The sequence below is a fragment of the Augochlora pura genome, chromosome 6 (assembly GCF_028453695.1).
Source record: "Augochlora pura isolate Apur16 chromosome 6, APUR_v2.2.1, whole genome shotgun sequence".
In the NCBI taxonomy this organism is placed as follows: domain Eukaryota; kingdom Metazoa; phylum Arthropoda; class Insecta; order Hymenoptera; family Halictidae; genus Augochlora; species Augochlora pura.
The window spans coordinates 7606820-7622342 of NC_135777.1; the positions used below are offsets into that span (position 1 = coordinate 7606820).

Genomic DNA, 15523 nt, shown 5'->3' on the forward strand with positions numbered 1-15523 from the left:
AGAATAAAATATGAAAAATATAATTCATAACTCTTTCGATTCCTCTCCAACAGCGTCCGCGTTTGCTCACAAAAGGAATCGATTCCACTCGGTATACACTCTTGATCTCATTTCCAGCTGCCTCCAACCCTCCCCGCCATACCCCTGGCCCCTTTTAATCCTTGCTTCGCGAATGCAGAAATGCGGAGAATACGCAGTCTAGCGATCGCACATATTTTGTGAAATGAATACACACAAGCACATCTGTCATAAATAATGTTCTGCGACATAAATTCATAATTATAATCTGTTTAAAAAAAAATAGACAAACATTGCAACGTCTAAACATCCGTACTTAACAAAGAAATTGAAATAAACTGAAGTTACTTATAGTAACTTCATGTTCAGAACACTGTAGCGACTAGACTATGGATCTTCATGTAAAATAAAAATTCTCTACTTCAATTCCAATGAACGGGAGATAAATAGAAATTTATTTTCCTTCTTACAGTTTCAATAGGTTGAAAATAATGTAATAATTAGAATGTCGATTTTTATGCAAGATATAAATTTGGTGTACGCGTTGCAAGAAACAGGAACTACGTAAATATTTATTTCCGTTTCGAATCATTTTAATGAAAATATGAAATTTTTATAATAACGACAGTGTTTCGTGTTTCGCCCACTTATTATTGTCATAAACGCATAAAATCCACAGTCTGGTAATAACATTTTCAAATACTTCCTGTGCATTCGCTATTTTATATCCAACCTTTTGTACAGAATTATGCACATAACTACTGACACAGAAAGACAACTTACAAAGACACAATTTCAATTCTACACTCGCAACTTAGTTTTGCACGAAGAAGTAATCCTCATCACTTGCAACAAGATATTCGTTACACGTAACAGATGTGCCTAAATTAAAATATATTTTTATATTATGCGATCTTTCTATGTAGAATTTTATTAGTCTTGACTAATGGAAATTTATTATGAATATGAAATTTTATGTGAATTTCATACGAAAATGTTGTTTTTAAAGTTTGAATTGACTTAGACCATTTTCAAAATTAACTGGATGTCCTATAAATGACTTAAAGCAACAAAGAACTATGAGTTTTATTTGAAACAATAACTTTAATGAAATAACTCATACACATTTATAAATGATTCTAAGAATTTCGAGTTTTTAAAACTTTTTAAATGCTTTTTGTTGTAATATATTATATTGTATGCATATACGACGATTGTATGCATAATTTATAAAAGCAATACTTTACTCATATAATATTAGATAATATTAATATAGTAGAATTCCACGTATCCTGAGTTCCATTTATTAGAAACTGAGCATTTCTTTTGTTTCTTTGGCTAAATCCATTTATCGGAACGCAAATTTCGAATATTCAACAAGAAGTCACAAATAGTGGGGATAATCAGCGAATTCCTACTATGTTAACTTACCCAGCTATGCATATAGGATTGTGATGAGCATATTGGAACTAAGACATTTAATAACTACAATATTTAAGAAAACTGTATAAATAGAAGATGCTACCATGGTCGGTGTATTTGCGATCTCGTTTTATTCAAAGTTTATATTAATGGAATTTTACTATATATTATTATTTGCGTTCATATAACTGGGTCTGGTGCTCCACCATAGCTCGTGAATACGGAACTAATTGCATGCCTGTTCATACACTTGGATAATATATGTATACAGTGGTGTAAGTAATTATAAACTCAAAATAACTTTTACATTTTCTGTGATATTTAAATAAAAACTTAACAAAACAGTATATTCGAATATTTCTATATTAAAAATATGCAAAGTAAAATATATAGATATATTTTAAATATATCGAAAGTGCGAGCCTGCACTCATATCAACTACAACTTTAACATGTATTGTATACAGTTTAATTTCTGTAAAAAGTTTCAGAATGATATTACTTTAAAACACGAAAGTAATCACAGTTATATAGTGTAGTCATCGTAACTACAACCATACCTTTAATCCTTATAGTGCTGAATAAACAATATATCCTTATTGGCTACACTTGAGATTAGTTTTTTTTTTAAATATTTTTAATAAATAAACATTTCACTTCTTAATACATGTTCCCGTTAAAATTTTTACAAAATTTTAATAATTCCTTTATGAAACTTTATCAAACCACATTAGCCCGATTTGATATTTTTCGCTCAAGTATATTCAACTCTTTTAGTGGACACTAAAAAAAGGTTAATCACTCGTATCTGTTTGGAATTATAATAACTTGTTCTTGTAACGAACACATAAAGCCACGCAGTCTTGTAGTCAACACTAAGTAAGAAAAACCCTGCTTGCGTGCATCTGAATTAATTAGTGCCTTGTTTCCCCACTCGATCACTCACCTACCAATGAACGAGTTCCGTTGTCTTCGTGCACGCAGATATAGTGCGGAAGTTTGTTTACTAGGTACCCTTTTCTTTGATGTCAGATTTAGTTAGGGTAACTGTACCTATTATGTAACGCTTTTTAAGGAATACAAGATCATCATCACTTTTATTACGACTGGAAAGTGTTAATGTTTATATTATTGTTGAATCGCTTGATGTTTTTAGATAACGTAGTGGACTCCGAGATATTTATTTAATATAAATAAAAATAATACGAATTCCGGAAAACCATGCTCGTACTATGTCACCGTGTATCATATTTAATGTTCCTAATTTGGCACGAGCATTTTGAACGGGAGTTAAAGATGGACACCAACTGTTCCATGAATCGGGACAATGAAACAATTGAGTACACAATAGAGAACAGTATGATCTGGGCTAGAAACACCTGTATTCGAATGAACATACTTTTGTCTTCAATGTTCAAAGTTCTATATACTGTGTACTATATTATTGGTGCTACTGCTTCAGGACGGGGTCACGATTGAGCGGTGTTTCGTAATAGGTACTTTTACCTTATGCTTGTCGCTGTCAAAATGTCTGCAGTCTCTTGTTTCGCGAAACGAGCTACGATTTAGCTTTAGCTGTATCCGCGTCCGATAGCAAGGCTGCCCGAACCGCACAAGCTCTGATCGGCGTGTCATCACTGCTTTTTTCAGTTTCACGAACCGTCAGGATCGCAAACGGAGCACAGTTGAACGAATCGCCGAGGGCGATCGTGCGTTACCGAATCGTACGGCCTGCTGCTCGCCAGAGAAAGAAGGGGGCCCGCACATCACAGAGTACAGACACACAGAACATTGCCCGCGCGCTCCGTCCGACAAAACCTACAAAACAAAAGACAGAAAACTCACACAGAGACGACAGAGAGAGGGGGGCTGCTCTAAATAGCCCAGCCGAGATCACACACCCCAGGGCATCCTTAGTCCAGATTAAAAGGCCGGCGGGCTAGTGGCAGCGAGAAAACCATCTCGCCTGATGCTTCGCTCGGCGAATCATTCTTTTCCGGTATCGTTGATTTTGCTGTCACCAAAACAGCTAAGCTTCGTTCACGCTTCCTCTCTTCATCGACAATGCCCGCTTGTCTCGCACCCTGCCGCGTCTAACCACTCATACATCCGATTTCATCCACCCACTCTCTCTTTCTCTCTCGCTCCCTCTCCCTTTCCATCTCCATCACCGCTTCCCTAGTCGTCCGTCTCTCACTCTCTATCTTTTTTCTTAATCACGGGTTACATTTAATCTTCGGATACCAGACGATGGTAATTCTCAGTTTTATTTATTTGCTCATTGATGCTTTGAACCAGATTGTTCATCTAGAAAATTCAAGATAGTTACTTATTATTGGTTTCTAAATTTTACTAAGTATTGTTTAATCATTGTTTCCATGTCCTCCTATATCGGGATTACATAAGAAAGAACTTTTGCAAACGGAAAAGTAGTACTTGCCTTTGCGAAGCTTTGTTTCTAGTGTAAGCAATTTTTCTAAACATATTTTCAATACTTCTTGTAGATTTCCTATAGTACACGGTTAAATGTATAGTCTTCACGTGACAAGAAGGCACCTTTGTGTTTTTATTCCCCCTCTTATTAGTCCTACTGTCACAGTTATCGCTCGTTATTGGTCGGAAACTGTGACGAAGATCGACAGCGGCCGCTACTAAGAGGGGGAATACGTAAACGCAAAGGTGCTTTCTTGTCGGGTAAGAATTATACACAAATTCGGGTGCCAGCATGCAAAGTTAAATATTACATGAAAATTTGACTGTACATTTTCCGCCCAATACTGGAGCACGACTTGACCGAGACAGAAAATAGGTATAACTGACGGTAATGAGATAATTATATTGACATCTAACCCTTTGCATTTTGAGCTTTTCTCAGGGAGAAATCAGCAACTCCGTAACATTTTTTAAGAAAAATATAATGAGGTCGTATGTAGTCATATAAAAATTTACATTTAATTAAATAAATATATTTCAATTATATTCGAATGTTTTATGTATTGTTACATCTTAGAGATTTCTTTAAAAATATAACTCCGCGTGTTTTATCCTCAAACAAAATTGATTAATTAATAAATATATTCTACTGTTATAACTAAATTGTGCTTATTATGCTGTTTGTACTGAGTTCCAGCTTTATTTTTTGATATTGCTGTAACCTTGCTTGATCAAAAAAAGAATACGTTGAATGATAATGCCGATTTCTGTAACGTAAAGTCTTGTTTATAATATTTGTCAGTCTGATTTTCATAAAAAAATAATTATGAACTACATTTTGGATACTTATTTCGAATTAATGTAAATTATTCATGAGAATTATGTGAGCGAAATTCAAAGTACAAAGGGTTAAAGAAACGTCAAAACTAGCAACAATAGAAAACGAGGAATAAAACTATTTTCATTTTTATTATTTTATTGTTCATTATTAAATCGATTTTTATTCGCCAATTTTTCAAAACATATTTTTCAAGATACTAAATCATCTCGTAAGTAATGTGATGTTCTCAATTCCTTGGACCTAATACCTTGGAAAATAGCTCAAGAAGATATTTACCCACAGTCTTCTTGATATCCTTGCAAAAAGGTAGATATGTATTGCGGCTGATGAAAGAGAACATATTTTAGCTTAAGAAAATATTTTAAATATTAAAATTAAAAATACCGCAATTAATGTGTCAAAATACCGCATTATTTATGGGATGGCCCGATATTTATTGCAGATATATTCTTCTTTCTGTATTTCTAGGGCAACAGCTATTTATTTAATCTGATCGCCAAAAATTGTATAATTAGCTGATAATTTAAATACTTTAAGCCAACATGGCCTGGCAACCGCAGTCCGAGGATTAAAGTGCCAACAGTTATTTCGTCGACACGGTTTCATGAAATTCGCTAACAGTGTGTCAGAAATTTGTCTAAACAGAATTGTTCAATTTGTTCAACGACGGTTCTGAGGTAAGTTCTTAGTGATCTAACACTGCCTTTTTACCAGAGATGCTCTATTCTTGAAGAAAGCGAAGTAACATCGGTCACTTGTAATACTTAAGTCAGGAATTGCTTTTTCTTCATCAAAACATATCAATATTTTATTATTTCATATCACAAAAGGATTAAATTATCCTAAAATTTTGCACATGTTTGTATTATTGTTATATCAAGTAACGCAAATTCTATGATTCCGATTTGCTTAAAAATACAACATATTTATACACTGGGTAACAAATTATTAGCACACCTTTTAAAACGATATAACCTTTTTAAAACTGGAGTGACTTAAATTTTTAGAGACGTTTTCAGGGACTAGTTTACTCTAATTGACAACTAGAACACCTTCTTTTAATTTTGCTATTGTTTGGTATAATAAAAAAAGTTAAAAGTCACGTCTATTCAACTTTTTTAATGAAACTCGCAAAGAAAATTTTTAAAATGCATTCCATAGGTTTTGATAACTTACATGCATTCTGAAAATTTTATTTACGGTGTCCCACGTCTTTAGGTTACAAACTGTGATAAAAGAGATTTTTATATCTTTTAACGCTTGTAGCTGCTTACCTCTATCTTACGGAGATCTACTATTTATATAAATCTACTATTTATATTTTGTCATTCCAAGTAATAGAAACATTAGAAAAAAGTATCTTAGTCATTTTGTAATAGACTGGTCCCTTTTACATCTGCGTGTAAGTGACTCGCATAAACGCCCAATACCAAAATACCGCGATTCTAAAAATCTCTCGGGTAGTAAAGGCGATTATCAAATTGATTGATACCGCAATTCATCTAATTAATGAAAAAAGCTGGTTTGTTAAATAAGGAGTACATTTGCAAACATTTACAGTTGAATTGTGCAAGATCAAACTACCGAGATATTGTAATTGATCGATAGTAAATTGTTAACTTAAACGTTGTTGTTGCCTTGACGACTTTGAAGTATCATGAAGTATCACTAAACTCGGTGATGTAAGATTGAAAGACTATGATAGTGTAATATAGTAGAGGACTAGCATAGTGGAAGACTAGCATAGGTCAACTCCAACTAGAACAGACCGAGAAAAAAGGCAAGTGCTTCTCTTTTTCATGTTCTTTGAAATCGGAGAACTAGAAATTGGTTGGCTTTTAGCGAGATGATAAAGCGAGTAAATCAGATATAGGTACAAGCTTGTGAACTTACTATGCACAGGGTGTCCCAAAATTACTCAAAATCAAGCAATTGAAAGTTTCTTTCGTAATTCAGAGTAACCTTTTCCTAAGCGCAAATATAATCCGCATTAGTTACTATTTTTCGTTAATAATAGGACCTTGAATAAGTTCTCGCTGTTTTCTTCCCACAATAAAAGCTTCATTTAAAATATAACGTTCAAAATCAGTCCACTCAAAGTATTGCCCATTACTACAGACCACTTTCTCCCATCTTTTGTGGCAGTAAAAGAATTCCGCGTCGGAAAAACAATTCGTCTTTTGAGGCAATCCATGAATCGATCCATTTTTAAGTTTCTTCGTAAGAATGGAAGCAGTCCTCAGCCAGGCCATGTGCCATCGATCGGAATAGGTGATAATCGGAAGGAGTTATGTCTGGTGAATACAGCGGGTGGGGTAGAACTTCCCATTTAAGCGTTTCCAGGTAGGTCTTCACGGGTTTTACAATATGTAGCTGAGCGTTGTCCTGTGACAAAATGACTTTGTCGTGTCTCTGCTCGTATAGCGGTCATTTTTCTTTTAGAGCTCGACTTAAACGCATCAATTGCGGTCGATAGCGATYTCCCGTAATAGTTTCATTCGGTTTGAGCAGTTCATAATAAATTACACCCTTCTGATCTTACTAAATACAGAAAAGAAGCTTCGAACCATGGATATTTGGTTTTGCAGACGATGTTGATGCATGGCCGGGCTTGCCCCATAATTTTTTACGCTTTGGATTATCGTAATGAATCCACTTTTCATCGCCAGTGACGGCACGGTGCAAGGAACCTTTTCTTTTCTGCCGTTGAAGCAGTAGTTCAGACATCAGAAAACGCCGTTCAACGTCTCTCGGCTTTAATTCATACGGCACCCAATGTCTTTGCTTCTGCACCATTCCTAACACTTTTAAAAGTTTTGAAACTGTTGACGCATCTACTTGTAATATTTTTCCAAACTCTGCTAGCGTCTTCAAACTTTGTCGGCGCGCTAGAGCGTTCCTTATCCTCAAGTTCAGAATCATTATTTTTGAAGCGTCGAAACCAGTCTCTGCATGTCATATCCGACAGAGCATTGTCGCCGTAGGTCTCAACAAGAATTCCGTGTACTTCAGATGCACAGATTTCTTTTGAATAAAGTAGCACAATAAAATTCCCCGCAAAACCATTTTATTCGGTACAATAGTAGACATCTTCAGAACCAATAAACAAACACGTGGTTGACACTATAGTGAACAATTATACACTGAAATTTAAGGTAACATACAGTACTTTCTTGCCATTGAGTCGCCATTAGAAATTTCATGCACGGAGTACTACTAATACTGTCCCTTGAGAAGCAGCGAGAACTTATTCAAGGATCTAACTCGTAAACAAAGCTACGAATTGCATTTCTGCTAAGGAAAACATTACTTCAAATGACCGAGAAAGCCCACAATTTTCGATTTTAAGTAACTTTTGGTATACTCTGTGTGAACCGAAATATACAGTCAATGAAGTATACGGTACTCTATTGTGCGAAAGTTCACTGATTATTTCACTGCAGGAAAAAAGACTGCAATGATTCTAAAGAATTGTAAACCTAGAGGACGGTATTTTTAATTAAGTGCATAGCACTTTTAATTTGTTGGAGGAGTGCAGGTATTGTCTCGCTAAGCCAAATAGAATTCTTTGAAAAGTAAGGTATTTCCAGGTTGACAGAAATCGTTTCGAAGGAAACCAGGTGGAAGAAGAATAAAAGTTTCGTTTTAAGAAGAAGAATAACCATTGCGTTTTTAAAGTGTAGCAATACCTTTTGTACCCATTGTATAAAGTACACATCCGAAATAACAAAAGCCAGTTCGTATTGACTCAACGAATACACTTACATTTATTACAATTTATATATACACACCATTTAAAGTGATAACATTTATCGTTTGTATCGCGTGTCATTTAATATTATATGAATATATAACTCGCTATAATAAACGGCAACAAGCGTAGTAACTCTTGATGAAAATCGATGCCCGTGGTATGATTACCGGTGATCCCACCGTCTCGCTAAATAAACATTGTCAACGAACCCGGTATCAGTGAAACCGTGTCAACGAAAGCATTGTCGATGATTTCATTGATTGCCAACGATTTAAAGATAACCCCTTCTTTACGCATACACACACGAAACAATCTGGGAAGGATGTGTAACTAAAATTCGTAAGAGCCGATGTATAGTATTGGTGTGAAATTCGTGTTTTGCTGGATAACGATGTTAATCGTTGATAATTCTAATCCTTCATAAAAAAACAGAATTCGTTGATTGTTAACAGAGGTGTCTTCTAACGTCACCGTGAAACTTGTGTTTTGTTATAACATATATTTGTCACGATACAAAAAACGTTTCCTCGGAAAGAAAACGAACCCTTTACATTCAAATGCTGACTCTGAAAAGTCTCTGAAACGACTATACGTTTTTAATACAGTATTCTCTACATAACTGTGGATCCCCCAGCGAGGGATTTTTTTAGGAGAATTTTTTATGAAACTTTTACGATCCTATTCGTCTCGTTTTGTCGATTAATATTGCATTAAACACGGTGGATTACAATCATAATTACTTTCGAACTCTTTTGCAAATATTACATCTTGAAGAATGTGAACAGTACTTTTAAGCATATTCCAACTTTGGTTGCGTGCATTTGAATCTTTTATAAGTACATATGCACAAGATTCTCTCGATATTATGGACAAGGTAAGTGTTACGTCAAGACTTGTGTATATCGCGTTTCGTGTTATTTTAATTAGAAAAATGAGACGAATACAGTGATAAAAGTTTTGTGAACCGAAAACTGAAAATGTGAAATGTTGATTTTAAAATTTAATCATTTGCGCTCGTGTAGCAACTCTGCGCCACCAATAAAATTGTTGTAACATGTTCCAAAATTATTTTTATAGATATCGCGAAAACTTAGATTTAAAGAATTATTGACAGTGTAACTGTTATATGAGTCACGAGTCTCAATTTTATTTGCATAGAATAAATTTTGTTATATAAAATTGAAATACCAGAAGCCAGAAAAATTATTTCAGATTTGCAGTTAAAATGACTTCGAGTGGGAAGGGTTAAAAGGCTGAGCTCAGAGCACTATGCTAGGTTCGGAACAATACAAAACGTAGTATCTCTACTGCAATTCCGCGAACCCGAAGTGTCTTCGATTATGAAGAGAATACTGTCTAACACTCTGATATAAAGAAATTCGCGTATTTTCTTGCCAATGAAATGTTCTATGTATGTCACACGAAATTCAGTGTTGGAGTTCAGGTGGGATCGAGTGGAAAGTATTAATACCCCATTAGGCTCTCCAAAGGCATTGCCGTCGACTATCATTGATTGCTGCCTACTAAAAATTATTTACAAACTTTCATTTTCCTTCTTTGCGTTAATCTTTCCAGGCAGTTTGATGAGAGCGCTAACTTTCTTCCCGGAAGAGACCCTGCGTGCCAGGAAATAACTTCCTCGATTTACTGGATAGTTCGTGCAACCAACACAACACTGTTACCCTCCAATTAATTGTTCATTGAAGACATTTCAAGGGTAGCAAAGTTGAAAGTCTTCGCATGTGTCGTATCTTGTAAATACCTAACAGCTGACGAATGCAACCAGAATTGCTCGTGCAATTGCACGCATTGTCCCAGAATTTCGGGGTCCCTTCAAGAAACTGTAGCGTTAATAGAGCATCAGTTCGTTAGATGTATTACTCTCAAAAACAATTTCAAACGCTACTTTTAGCCTGTTCTAGGAATTAACGAAACTTTAATATTATTTATAGAAGTTTCTCTGCAGTATTATTGTAGAAGTCAAAGAAATCATAAACTGCATCTTTTAATATGCGTAGTAAATCAAACTTGTTCTAGTTACGGTGAGGAAGAAAGTATACGAAAGATTTTTCAAACGAAACAACTTTTCAGAACTTTATTGTGTGTTAGAAGAATTCGTTTATTAGACAATAGCTAAACAAATTTTTGCAAAAGAATTAATTGTTTGAAATAATATAAGAAAGACAAAATTCGCGTGTTTTTAACTATTTTATCTAACACATTCTGCGCGCTATATGTCGAAAATTTCGTCGCGGTTAGTCGCAGTTACTTTCTTGTTAAAATATACCTTGCTACATATTTATTAACAATAAACAATTCAAGATAACAAAAATTGCAGTTATTCGCGACATTTTCACAGAATTCGAGATTGTGATAAAGTTTGGGAAATAAGTTACGGAGACTTACAAAACGCATGTTATAAATTTTTATTTTAGGCTCATAGAAAAAAGTTCAAACACATAAGTTTTTTTTACGCCATTCCATCCGATTATAATTACTGCAGAATTTTCCTTAACCGTTGTTTAGTAAACCAGTCCCACTACTATCTTAAAAAAAGTTTAATTATTTAGTCCAATTTTGGAGAAATTATTCCATTATAAAATAATTCGAATACTTTCGTAGTTCACTGTATAGTGTTTAACGCGTTATCTACATTTTTCAATAAATATTGATTCGACGAATCATATATATATCTGATTCATTCTCCGTCATCCGTTTGGTATTAATTTCGTGGGACCATAAGTGTTTAAAGAATTACAACTGATACGATAACCGTCCCAAGAGGAGATGACGTCGAGCCCAGTTCCAACGAAATTTCTCCATCGAAATATGTCGCTTCTCAGGGGAGCTAGTTTAAGGTATATCACCTTGATTGCTAAAAATAAGACTCGTGTCAGAGAAGCTTTCATAAATAGAGCCTCATCATTTTCGCAGCAGACCGCAGTACTTCAATTTTCGTTGCATTAGACCCGAAAGAACTGTGACGGAATTCTAACCGGAACTCTCTAAAATTTGCGTCGGCGACTGAAAACTTTAACAATAGACTTATCCATAATGGATGAGAGACCGCGAAGAAAATGGTCGAAGTTTGACCCCATCGATTCCACCGAATTCAAAAGTATACAAAGAACATCTTCTTTTCGTAAAGCTTTGAAAAACAAGTCGGAAAAGTCATCGGAAATTTTATTCGAACTTGCATCGTGCAATTGGAAGAAGTAACGTCCACCATTTCGTTTCCTGGAAACTTTATGTATCGATCATTAGTTTATTAAGTCTGGAGGCAATGATAATATGAACTACGTAAATATTGCATTGAAACCTTCTTATTCATTTCTTTCGATAAGATAATATTCGACCCGTAAAACGAAATGGCGAACTCAGCAAACAACTAAGCCTTAAGCAGTATCATACAATGACATTTATTTTTCAAAAACAGGCAACCACCTTACGAGAGCATAAACATTATAATAGTAGAGGGAACAAAATGAAAGACTAAAATCTCAAGACGAACTAAAATTGTCGGAAATAGAAAAGATTCCGAAAAGAATCGGTTCAAATTGTTATTTTTTAGCAGCTCTAACTGAGACGGTTATGGAGAACCGAAAATATCTCATAACTGTCAATAAGTATATGTAATATAATACATATGTTTCGGTTTTGGTTACATTATGTCGGTTTTGTAATTATTTTTTTTCGGTTCTGTATTTTTATATATAATTATATGTAATTATTATTTTATATATATATATATATAAAACGTATTTTCCAAATTTTCATTATAGGATCAGATGAAAAAAATGGAGAAACGAAAGTCTTCCTACATTTGTTATTCCAAGTAATAACAAAATTAAAAAAAAAAGAATGTTTTAGTCTTTGTGTAGTGAGATAGCCTCTCTGACATTTAGAACAAAATTCAAGTCATTTAGACCAGTTATTAAAAAGTTATACTGTTTTAGAAGATATATGAACACTTAGGCTCTTTATTTGTGCCTTATAACAGTTATAAGATATTTTCGTAAATGTTTCATGAATCGAAATGGATATCATAACGGTTTTCAACCCTCAATTATATGCCTAATTGATAAAATTATCATGGTCGCGCAGTGGTAGCAATTGCTATTCTAGTAGGTCAAAAGTCAAAGACAATACCACTTACAAGTCCAATTAACAATTTTATTAGATCCTAAATCCGCTATACTAAGAACAAAAATTCAACCTAGTAGTATTATATCTCCAATGAATACTTCTTTCTTTATGCACTCAGATAAACCCTCGAGATCGAATTTATTTCTAACAAACTGAAGATGGAGACTCCTGGAGATTTTTAAATAGCGTTCTTAAATTAGTAGTTTATTTTATAGTTTATTATTTACTTTTTTTCTTACTTTACCCTTTATGATATTATTCAATTATTACGATTATATTAATGACATCGATACGTAATGGAGTTTAGAATGAGATCAATTCCCATAGCACTGAAAATTTATTTTTTCTGAAATCTTATTGTTATTAAATAATTAAAATTCTTAATGTTTCTATGAAACAGACAAGAGCAGCAAGAATCGGACTCGGTACAATCTGCACTACATGTTGTGCATCAAAAAAATTAAAACTTACAATTAACCCTTTGCACTCGAGTGGCGACTCTGCGGCGCCATTAAAATTGTTGTAACACGTTCCAAAATTATTTTTGCAGATATTATCAAAGCTTGGATTGAAGTTGAAAGTGTAGTTGTTGTATGAATCACGAGACTCAATTTTATATATAGAATGAATTTTGTTATATAAAATTGAAATACCAGACGCCGGAGAAATTATTTCAGATTTCCAGTTAAGATCACTTCGAGTGCAAAGGGTTAATACGATAATTCTAATATTAATTCGACATTATGATACTTCTTATGTCTTGCCTAACTAAGAAGCAGCTACAACGACTAATTATTTAATAGAACGTACCTCCCTGATCAAATCTGGAACGTATAAAAACAGTACGGAGATTGCGACTAAACAATTTTTATGAACTCTCACAGTAATGTTTCCATAATTTTACCTAAGAACTTGGCAATATTTCAGGATTGTTTCTTATTTTAGAAAAAGGATCAATCTTTCTATATCTACATAAGTGTTTCAAACAAACTCATTTTTTGACCAAAATTTCGCAGGGATCTATAAATCCATAAATACGATATAACTTTTATTTAGATCACTTTATTTGAATCAAGTAAAATATTTTATTTAAATTAATATATTTAAACTATTTTTGAATAGCTTTTATCGTTTGAAATTTTTTAAACAGTTTGACTGTTTATTTCCGTGCTCTCTCGACTCTGTTATCCACTTATCCCGTTGTCTCTTTATGTCTGAGTTATTATACGCTTAGATAGCGACATGTTTAGTCAATAACACAGTTTTGGAACATTTTACCTGCCAGAATAACGATCGATAGAACCGTACGCCGTGAAAGTCGATGAATTCTTTCTGGAAATCGGTGACGCGAGAGACTGTCCCGCTGTTCTACTTGTGTCGTTCTGTCCGAAAAGGATTAAGAGAAGGGTCCCACGAAGCGTTCCCCTTAAGCACTTGCAGCCCCTAATTGTTGCTTCTCAGTCGATCACCCTCCATCGAGCTAGCGTAACGTTCTCTTTCCGGAAGGGGTCAAACCCCAAATGTGTGTATAACTGTGTGTGCTAACAAAACAGCCGACAGGCGCGTGTGCGTGTCGCGTATTAGTTATTCAACGCGGCTGTTTGCAGAGCGTGAGACTTCGCGCACAGTTTATCAACGACCAAGAAAACATAGCAGCGCGTAACGCTGTCAAGGAGGACCATCTGGAGAACAACAATTATTACGCGGGCCTGCGGGGAGGCAGACCGTTCGTGGCGACCAACACCAGCCTAGTCTCGGCCACGAGGATCCTCAATCAACACCTCTTCGGGTCCGCCAGCGGGCCAAAACAGTACACAGGTAGCATTCATTGTTCTTGTACTAACTTGGTACTCGTGTCGGATTTTATGTGTCCATTCATCTTGTTAGCTTCGCTACTCTTTTCGAATAAATTGCTTCTAGATTTCTAAAATTTTTTAATTTTTTAACTTATTTATCCTCGTTTCTCAAGTAAGTAATTTCAGGTCAAATTGGTCCACGATTGCATACATTCAGGGATAAAATTGAATGAATGCCATTTAAAATGGAATAACTTTTTTTAAAACTAGACCAAATGGCTTGAATGTTTTTAGATGTTAAGGAGGACTAGTCTACTAAACAATGACTAAAATAGTTTTTTATAATTTTGTTATTACTTTAAATGCAAAATGTATTTTAAAAACTTATGTTTTTTTAAGTTTTTTTATCGAAACCTATAACGAAAATTTAAAAAATGCGTTTTGTAGGCCTCTGTAACGTTAATATATGCATACTGAGATTTCCATGAAAATCTGTTAATGCATAATCAAGTTACAAGTTAGAGGGCGTTATTAGTTGAAAATCGCGACAAAACTGTGTCTTTTACGATTTTTAATTGTTTGTAACTCTCAACTACGTTAAGCGATTTCAATAAAATGTTCATCATGCATGTAAATTATCAAGATCTACGAATTTTTAAATTTTTGTAGAAGGTTGGAACATAAAAGTTAAGTCAGTCCTTATCTAATAGACTAGTCCCTCTATCATCTAAAAAAGAATTCAAGTAATTTAGTCCAGTATTAAAACAGGTGTTATGATTTTGTTCCGCAAGATTATATTGAAAAAATTTATAAAAATTCAATCGAAGTCAATAAAAATTTAATTTTTTTAATTCTTAGCACTACGGTTTCTTTCTCAGCTATGTACATTCATCGAAACTTGTCACAAATAAATTTCTAAACAAAAAAGATAATTTACATTTACAGTCTGACAACTTTTTTTTTAATAGATAAATGTCAATAACAGAAAAATAGAATATAATTTCATTACATTTCATTACATCATTCGGAACATTTTAGATAAAAATGATCTAACCTTGTCCGATGATAACTCAGCGAAAAATCATTTTAAGATGATGACTCTTCATTTAACATA

General features: G+C 34.1%; 1 protein-coding gene across 1 annotated transcript in view; it reads left to right on the forward strand.

Moving 5' to 3' along the window:
- Shab (Shaker cognate b) overlaps positions 1-15523 on the forward strand; it is a 145129-nt gene that overhangs the window by 124048 nt on the left and 5558 nt on the right. The window contains exon 7 of the mRNA XM_078184436.1: positions 14221-14431. Within this exon, the coding sequence (XP_078040562.1) occupies positions 14221-14431 (211 nt within the window). The remainder of the gene's footprint in view (positions 1-14220; positions 14432-15523) is intronic.